The sequence below is a fragment of the Olea europaea genome, chromosome 6 (assembly GCF_002742605.1).
Source record: "Olea europaea var. sylvestris chromosome 6, O_europaea_v1, whole genome shotgun sequence".
In the NCBI taxonomy this organism is placed as follows: Eukaryota; Viridiplantae; Streptophyta; class Magnoliopsida; order Lamiales; family Oleaceae; genus Olea; species Olea europaea.
In genome coordinates this window covers 1,610,001-1,620,279 of record NC_036242.1, presented here as the reverse complement: position 1 = coordinate 1,620,279, position 10,279 = coordinate 1,610,001, and the positions used below count along the sequence as shown (strand labels likewise).

The window sequence follows — 10,279 nt, the reverse complement described above, 5'->3', positions numbered from 1 at the left end:
GACTGCAAAGAGATTTTCTGTAGTATTCAAACACCACAGTATATTTCACTTGTGATTATGAGGTTTTGAAAGCAATCTCTAATGAACTCTGTGGACAATAATATTATCTAAACAAAACTAGTTACTCTGCCATAATAATACAGGCCAACTGAAATGGTAATAAGTAAATATCACAAAAAAATCCAAATGAGGGACGAAAAAACTACAGCTCTCAAGTCAAAACTCAGGTGAGGCAAGTTTACACTGAAAAGGTGAATCACTCGAACTGATTTATCTAGCTCCACCTTCGTCGATCTTCTTCCTCATCCACAGGAGTATACCATGATGGCCGACGCTTCAAGTTGCTCAATCTGTAGTTCAAAAGCACCTCCTCATTACAAATTGCTCTTGTAGCCACAAGAACAAGTGTCTTGAGAATAGGGATTTCTGACTCGTAGCTACTTGATCTCCAAGATTTGAACCAGAAAGTACCGAACTTCTTCATTTTTACCTCCTCTCCATTTCCAAATGAAATGTTTGGTATATAGGTTCTCATATTCTTCTCAGTTTGTGGAAAGTCATATGTGCAGACCATAACGTTTGGGACCATATCCTTTGCAGGATGATTGGCAAAATGAGCAAAGGCTAAAGGGTTTCTCCGCTCCAACACTTCTCCCTTCCGTCCCACTTGTGTGCCGTTCAAAGGTTTACTAAGCAGCTTCCAAATTCGATCTGAACCATTTTCTGCATGCTTGATATTTGATCTAGGTTCTTGAACACTTGAGCCATCCCATATTTCCCGAGCTTCACCCCCAAAACCCCACGGCTGTGCATTAATTACAGTTCCATCATACCTTGTTATTAAATAAGGATTTTGCAAATCAACTCTCGGGTATCCAGGTATAAAACGGTAGTAAGCTGGGAAGTATACCACACCAGGGTAAATAGCTATTACAGAACCTACATCAGCTTCACCATCTACGTATAAACCTTGCCCAGCATCCTCATGCTCAATTTGAGATGGCTTGATGTCAAGAGTGTAACCGATGAGATCTTTGAGTTTCTGTGACACCTCATAACTCTTTAGTTGCTTCGTTTCCGGCACGGCTGTGCTGAAAATGTATCAATAATCAAATTCTAGGAGTATATGCTAAAGATCATCATTCAGAGTAACAACTGACAGGCAAATGTTACAGATCCTTAACTTTTTACATAATCAGATGACGTATCTAATGAATCTTTTGCTCATCTAACTGTAAGCAATAAATTAGTGTCAGGTTTTAGCACTTCTAATATACTTCTACAGCACCAAAGACATAATCAACTCGTAGACATACACAACAGCAATGATATACTTTAGCTAGGGCCTAGGCCACAGAAACTTCATGGAAAGGAATTAGTGACATTGCCATCATTTATATTCTGAAAAGATGTTAAACAAAGATATCTATATAGTGCTGCAAATATATACACAATACTAAAATAGCTGTTTTAAAACTATAAATTGCAGCAGGATGAAAAATCACTAGCTTCCATTCAGATACAATTTATAAATTCAGTCAAAGTCAAACGTTAATTTTAACCAGACATTCATAACTACTACTCACCATTATTCATACATTTCATGAAACTCACTACTATTCCTCTTACCATTCCTATTTATAAAATGAGAACTAATAAAGTAAACGAACTTGGATACTAAATTCAAGTTCCAATATTCCTAAGAAACTTCAATGGGATCTAAAAAATAGAAGCAAAGTTGTTGGTATTGGAAACAAATAATAAATGTGGCTCACCAGGACGACCATATAACGGAGCACTCCTACCAATAGCAAGACTAAGACCGCTGCGTTGAGTAGTTGTATTTTTTTCCGAAGGTGAATTAACTGTGTCATCAGCAGTACTTGGATCAGGAAGGAGAATGTCATCCATGGACGTACAGAAGTTATTGATTTGAGCATGAATATTTTCTTGGACCAATTTCTGCTGCTCAGCTAGCGAAGCCTTACTAGCCATGTCAATAATCTCCTCTGCATCTACTTCATCAGCATTCTTTCCCAAACGATTGTAGCTGAAAAGTGAAATTTTTCATGAGAAAAAGCCACTTGTCATTAAAAACTTTATTACATGTGTTACACAAGGCCAGTTCATGGTTCTCTCACCATTTAGACAGTATAGATATACCATTTAATCAGAGTCCCATATTTTATTTTGGATCAGATCTCTGTGAATTGTCTAGATTGATGGTAAGTTTGGAACGTCACCACCAATTAAATCATTTAGTCACTATATGTAAAACGTCAACATTGAAAAAACAATAATGCAAGCTGAAAACTCCTGACAATAAGTACACCTCTTTGATTACCCATAGCATAGACAGAGCATGCTCACATTTTCTTCGTTAAGATATTACTATTGTTATTGATAAGAAAGAGAAAAGTGTTTAATTCCTGCACAATAGCACATAATACCAAACATGATAAGGGTCATTCTATTAAACCTAGTAAAAAGCCCCAAACATGGATCTGTTAATTCCACAGAGCAAAAAAGGAAACACAGGCTCCCAAATTTGAATCAGAACTGTTTGTGGCCTTGTCTGCATCCCTTTGCGAGTCTTCTGTGGAAGAATTTCTCCTAAGTAGTTTTCCAAACACAATGAAAAAGGCCCTTGGCTAGTGTGGTTAAGGCAATAAGTATCATTATACTGGCTATATCAGAATTCAATTAGAAGTTTAATACTGTGATAACACATTTGATAAATAAAAAAATAGCTTAAACTCAATAAAACTTAATGAAATTAATCAAAGGAAGTAATAATAACTTACCCTGCATTTGTCATCTTCTTAAGCCATACTTACACAATCATAATCGACATAGCAAATGAGATAGTAGAGTCTTACAAGCATACAACTTATAACCAAATAATGTTCTAGATTAGAATCGTATGCAGTGTTAAGTCCAAGGAAATTGATACAGTTATTTCTCTGTTTATCACAGATGGTTGGTGAAATGGTATTGTAATTTTGATTACTTAATTTCAAAGCTGACATGTTGAACCAACGAATTAGAACTGCATGTAATGGGATGAAATTGAAGACAAAATCTAAATAAATAAAATTGAACCCTCTTAAACAGCTTAAGATTTTACATTAAGTGGATCAATGTGTGGGGGAAATATAGCTTAGGTTTAGATGAAGTGGACTGTGGATCAACATGTATTTATTGCGTGTGGTATGTGCGTGCAACCATGAAGAGGATCAACGTGTGAGTGATTGTGTGATTGTGTGTATAAAATGCATGGTTCAAGCATGGGGCACTAAGGTGAGGGATCAAAGAGGTATTAGACAGTTTTCATTATATATTCAAATAGAGAATAAATGCAATCTTGCATTTCCATGAACTTAGGGAGAAAATACACTCGATATATTCGTTCTGTCAAAAAATATTTGACAGATTAGTGGACATTTGGATATTATTGATCATTAACCAACATAATCGAGCATCTGGATCGATAAATTTGGTATGAAAAGCTGCATTTTTTACATAAGATGCCAATCTCGTGTCAACGGTCATATACTTAGAAACTGACTCCCTATGTCTTGTGGAATATTTTTCATATTAGTGGACACTGCTATAGACAAGTAAACAGGAATTTTTCCATGAGATTAATCTGGAACTACAGCACCAATCTTGAATGCTTTAGTAAATTTGCAACTTCGTAGAAACTAGGTTTTCCTGGAAACTGAAAATCCAAAAAGACTGATATACATTTAAAAAGGAGAAATGTGCTTTAATACATCCAAAGACATATATGGCTTGTTTTATAACAAGGATCCTACCATATTAATAATAAAGGAAAAGAATGTAAAATCTCGTCTGCTGTATGCCTGTACCATAGAATCCTATGCAGTATAGTTCAATATTGAGCATCGAACATTTTCACATAAGCTAGATTATAGGCATCTACAAATGATTCACTTTGACATCCAAGTCAATTGCCAAAACTTGAAGCATAACATTTAGCAATCAAATTCATGATGCCATTAACCACAAGTAAAAGGTATTATCAACTAAATACTCAAGTAAAACAATAGCTTGATATAAACGGAAAAAATGGATGCTGACAATTGTTTAACATTTAATGCCTAAAACTAGCACAGCAATCCAAAAACAAGTATGGAATAGATTCACAAAAATTATTCCAAGTAAATCAAAAATAACGATAACAAATATAAAAACGTTAATTGAATAATAAAAGAAGTCAGTAACCTGGTGTAAAGAAAAAGGCGATTAATGTCGGCCTCAAACTGAAGGCGCCTTCCATCTCGAGCAAATGTGGGACTTTTGGCGAGCACTTTTACAGCCTAAGGAACAATGAATAAAACAGAAAATCTCAATAAAAACTATCAATACTAAGAGACTCGTTATTCTTATTATCTAAAACTAGTTTCCGAGGAATTTTCGATTTCCCAGTCTATGAAAGTTTTTTTTTCTTCACAACTAGGATTCAAAAAATTGAGTTAGATTCGTGAAACGCTAATACTAGACCAATTTCTTGAACCCAGTTAGAAAAATTAACGATTACCCATATAAATTTCGACATGAAAAAGTCACCCAGACATATGAAACATCAGGTGTGTATTGCGCGTGCTAAGCAATAGATTTTACCTCTTGAAATTTCTGAAAGAGAAATGCCATGTTGAAAAATGGTTGCAGAAATTTGTGGGCACTTTCTATTTGTTTTGTGAGCTGAATTTTGCGGCGCTACGCTTGTGATTTGGAAGGAGTGCAGATTGAAGGTAGCAAATCGAATATAGTCTCGAACTCAGGGATCCAAGTGTAAATTCTTAAATGTTGGAGTTGTGTTTTTTCATTTTTGGTTCAAAAAATGAGTTTATGCAATTATTTTTCACATTTGAAGATACCTAATAGGGGAATTTACAAAAATGTCACAAAAAATGAAAGTTCCAAAAAATTTGTCATTTTCACTTTTTGTGAGCAAAAATGTCACATTTTTTATGGGTGCAAAGTCGAAATTACCCTTAATGACACATTTCTAGGAGCATTAAATGCTTAATTTGAAGGAAAAGTATTGACTTGATGTGATCATTTAATTTCTATATAGAAAACATGGAGAAATGTATTTTTACTTATTAATATGAATTTTTGTTAATAAAAAATCAAAAAAAGAAATTTCAAAACGTAACATAAACAAGAAACCCTACATTTTCTCCATCTGCTTCATTTTTATTGATCAAGAAGATATTTGTGTTGCATTCTTCATCCATTTTGAGATGTTAGCAATTACAAATCATTTATATTTTACTTTTATAACTTTTTATTTGCACATGTTAAATACAACATGGGCATATTTCTTTGAAATTTTTGAAAGTATTATGTATTCATTTGTTCGGTTTTGGAATCCTTCACAAAATGTCATTATCACCATTAAGGTTTTGAGTAATGTCTTCCATTACCACCATTAAGGTCTCTTTAATGACAAGACCCAGATGTCATTTACATTTTGTCATTTGGTAGTTGAATAATAATTATCACACTTAATGTGATGTGTTGAAGAAGCCTGAGAAACCCACCGCCGTCTGTTTCTCGACATTTTAGATAGTTGAACTGTCAAGTTCGACATTTACAAACTGTCGAGTTATACAATTTTACTTTCAATTCGGACATTTCAAAACGATGAAAACCCTCGATTTGACATTTTGCTATTGTACTAATTTACGTATTATGCAGTGTGATTTTCATGCTATTAAATGTCAACATTTTGATTCTGAATTCTTACCATTTCGATCCTAACATTTCAGGTATGAGTAATCATTTGAGATTCATCATGTCGCATGGGGAAAATTTTGTTCATACGAATGACGAATAGAAGTGGAGAGGGGACAAAACTACTTCCATTCTGGTGCCAACAAGTATTACCATAGCTGAACTTTTGTTAAGGTTGAAGGAAAAACTTGGTATTGATGATTCTCGCGCTCAAATTGAATTGAAGTTCAAAGTCCCTAACTTGAATATACCCCCGGCCGAAATACGCGATAATGAAGACTTAAATTGGTACATATCAGTGCATAAGGAAACTGCTATCTACGTTATTTTTTGGAATCCGATCTCCCAAGTCTTGACATGGGAAGGCATGTAAATTTTTAAGATCCTTCATTTGCCACAGTGGATGTTCTACAAAATGTGGATCTGCAAAACATGGAACGTGATTTGGTGAATCGAATGCATAGTGTCTCAAACAATAATGCACTTGAAACACATGAGTATGATAACGGGACTGCACCATTAGATAAGAACTTAGATAACCTATCACCTAGTTTAGAGGATGCTACTTCTTTTGACGTCAACGACGAGCAGTCTTCGTCACATTCCAACGGTTCGGATGGATATGAATTGATGAGAATTGTGAATACATTCGATCTTGCCGAAAAGAAAATATTCTTCAGCAAGAAAGAATTATACTCGACAATTCGTGCACTTGCTTTGAAAGACAAGTTACAATTTCGGGTGAGCAGGTCAAGCATGAAGATATTAACCGTTGTATGCGCCGACAGCAGCTGCAAGTGGATGTTACGTGCTTCTACTGTGAAGCAGTCTGCAATCTTTGTGATCCGTAAATTCAGTAATGTTCACACATGTTCCATCAATTTTCGCAGTAATGAGCATCGACATGCGACGAATTCTATAATTGCCAAGCACATTGTGGGAAAATTGGATAATCCGAATAGATCGTATGATCCGAGCACTATTGCACGTGACATAGAACGTGAGCTCGGTGTCCAAATAAGTTACAGCAAGGCACGTAGGGGGAAGGTGGTTGCTTTACACATGCTGCATGGGATACCAGAGGACAGTTTTCAGAGACTATCTTCATACTATCACGTCTTAGGTGAGAATAACCCGAGGACGGTAACCCACATCGAACTTGATTCGCGCAATAGGTTCCATTACTTCTTCCTAACTTTTGGTGCAAGCATTCGTGGTTACATGCAGTACTTGAGGCCCGTTGTTTGCATTGACGGTAGTCACTTGAAAGGTCCATACAAGGATACACTTTTACTGGCAACTGCCTAAGATGTCAACAAACAGATTTATCCCTTAGCGTGGGGGATCGTGGATTCCGAAATAAATAAATCTTAGATGTGGTTTATGTCTAACTTGAAAGATCTTATAGGTGACTCATATAAACTTGTATTTGTTTCGGACAGAAAAAGAAGTATCGAAACTGCTATTACTCACTTATTTTCTTTGTCTCATTATGGTTGTTGTACGTGCATGTGGAAAAGAACCTAATCCAGCGGCACTTTAACGCAAGTTCAATATTCCTGTTCAAATGAGCTGCTACAACTTACCGGGTTGAAGAGTTCGAAAGACTAATGAGACATATTCGTAGGGTCAACGAAAGATATTACGGGTATTTGAAGCAAGCCGATTTTTCATTCTGGTCACGAGCACTATTCGTGGGCGACTGGTACAACATCATGACAAACAACAACCCAAAATTATTGAACTCAATGTTGAGACATGCCCATTCATTGCCAATCATGTGCTTGGTCGAGCACATTCGTAAAACAATACAGAAGTGATTTTACGAACGTCGAACCAATGCAACCCCATGCAGTAGTATATTGTCGTTGAGGATGGAGTTACAAATAACATTTGAAGTTGGCACTAGGCTTTGAGCCCATGAGTTGACAGAGAACTTGACCTAGGTTGGAATATACAACGATATGGAGATAATGGACTTCTCCGACAACACGTGCACTTGTTGTGAGTTTCAACTAAATCGTATGGCATGTGCTCATGCAACTCGTGCTGCTACCCTAAGTGGTAAGTCATTATACGATCTATGCTCTTTGTACTATACATCGAAATACTGAAGGGATGTCTATATGGGAGTAATATCTCCCGTTATGCGGGAAGTGGACTGAGTTATTCCAAATGAAATCCTAGGTACTCCTATTTTGCCACCAGCTATACGTCATCCTTTAGATAAACCACCCACGCGACGTAAGCGAGCTAGATACGAGTCCACTATCCGACTAAGGAGATGCACTCGATATGGGAAAGTTAGTCATAACCGGACCATATGTTCGAACCCCACTGTATCACAAGCCACTTGAACAAGTGTAATGTGTAAAAGTGATTGTGAAATGTAATCCCCGAAAATGTAATTTAAATAAACATTGTACATTCCTAACTTATTTTCTGAATCTGTTGTTATTATCATATGCCAATATAAATTTGATCGTTATGTTTCGCAAGCAAATTACATATCATTACAGTTCCATTACTACAAATGGGATGAATACGCTTTTCTTACTATAAACTTAGCCGATTATACAAGTTCCATTAGCTTCGACTGATAGTTTATCGAAATGGAAAATTGATTTTCATGAGATCACAATGAACAAGCAAAACACCAACATCAAGTCCTGACAATTCACATGTCGTTCCCAACAGATGGTCTCTGTAATTCTCGATAGTTGGGAACAATAGCGGCTTCCAAACCTACACTACTGCAGTTGCCTATTATGGATATGCTGTTTCTGCACGTACACAGACAACGTGACCAAAATATCCTTACCACAAAATACTATACATAATTTCCTACAAAAGGGCCATCCATTTATTGCACACTTGCATTACTTTCGACAATTTAAGCGTCTCCCCCACTTTCTCTATCAGACTCGTCTGAGACAATTACTTCTAGAGGTAGAACATGAGCCACCCACTCATCCGAGTCGGACGGTGATTAGAGCGGACCCCTGACCTCGAAGACTTGATCAAGAACGCTATTCGGTGACTTAGATTCCGCACTTGACACTTCGTCCAACTCAGCACCACGGTGTTCAACTCTTACCTCCTCATCGTCTCATAATAAAACAATGGGAAAATCAGCGGATGAACCCAGTATCGGCGGATGCATATTGGAGTTGAATGTTTCATTGCTGGAGGTGGACGAACCCATTATCTCATATCAACTACCTGTTTCAGAACGGGAGTCTCACACATATAGAATAACATCTGAAATGTATTTTGATAGACAATGCTTGTAATGCCTTCAATATGTCAATCTAATTGCATTGGAAGGACTTGTTAGTTGCAAAAAATGATTAACTTATAATATCTAGAATAACATGTTAAACTAAGACACTTGTATTGGACAATCCCACCATTTCCAATTTTCGAAAAGCAACAAATTTATAAAATTGAACGGCCCGCCTAGTTGAACTGTCGATCCCCACAGATGTTTTATTCATTCTCGACAGTTGACAAAAACGTGCATTGTACTAAAGATTGTGTAACTTCGAGTTTGGTAAACTACAAAATAAATGAAGAAGAATAAATAGAAATAACTATTTTTTACCACAATGCTGTTCAACTACGTTGAAAGTGTCACAATGCTCTTCAGGTAAGTTCAAAGTGGCATAACACCTTGGCTGCAAAATTACTTTTAGGCAACAATGATCTCATGGTATTTATAATTATCCTGAAAGGACGAAGCAATTACTCCATTATCTACCCAACCACCAAGTCAATCTCTAATTAAATTTGAAAAGCAATTGGTGTGATGGTTGATTATAATAAATGTATATTTATCCCCCATTGTACCATAATTACTATGATATTGGCAGTGACTTGAATAGTTCAATGATTTGTAAAATTGATGTTATCTGGTTTCTTGAAACAAAGTACTTCTCAGTTGCCAGCTTGTTAGTTGCACCATGGTTGTAATGCTACAGTTTCTCACAAAACAAGCTCATCATTTAATCCACATAAGAACATACCAATGACAAGGAAGTATACTCAAACTCATTTGTGAATTAGTTGTACCATGGTAGTCATGACTTTGATGGTTTTAATGGGTCATCATCTTGATCCAATCTATAGTTTACGAAAGCAGTACAACATTCAATCCCACCATGAACTCCTAAATGGATATTCGTAAAACGTTCACATACAATAAATTTTTGCTCAATATAATGTACCAGCATTGACAAAAATTGAATCAAGGCATGAAGTACCATAAGTATGATTCACGTAACATAGTACAATCGGATAACTTATGCAATTTGTAACAATACAACAATGTCAGCATAGGTAAACAGTGACACGACATTCACCACGGGAATGGCAAAATGCGAGGAATGCGTCAAAGTGTCACCACGCTTGCCAACTAGCTTGAGTGATATTTAAATTCCAAAAATAAATTAAAAGGCCACAAGTATCCAGGCAATTAACATACATCCTTCACAACCTAAATCAAGTCAAAAAA

The 10,279-nt window shown here is 36.1% G+C and overlaps 2 protein-coding genes across 2 annotated transcripts; one reads left to right on the top strand and one right to left on the bottom strand.

Annotated features, from left to right (window-relative positions):
* LOC111395442 lies at positions 1 to 4,797 on the bottom strand. Its single transcript, XM_023021437.1, has 4 exons — positions 4,648 to 4,797; positions 4,249 to 4,343; positions 1,776 to 2,050; positions 1 to 1,086 (listed from the first exon to the last, which is right to left on the bottom strand). Exons 1-4 carry the CDS (start codon positions 4,675 to 4,677, stop codon positions 275 to 277), a joined length of 1,212 nt encoding a protein of 403 aa, XP_022877205.1. The 5' UTR covers positions 4,678 to 4,797; the 3' UTR covers positions 1 to 274.
* A 1,401-nt stretch (positions 4,798 to 6,198) lies between these two features.
* Positions 6,199 to 7,074, top strand: LOC111394990. The gene has a single exon (XM_023021017.1). The coding sequence runs from the start codon at positions 6,199 to 6,201 to the stop codon at positions 7,072 to 7,074; it is 876 nt and encodes a 291-aa protein (XP_022876785.1).
* The last annotated feature ends 3,205 nt before the right edge of the window (positions 7,075 to 10,279 follow it).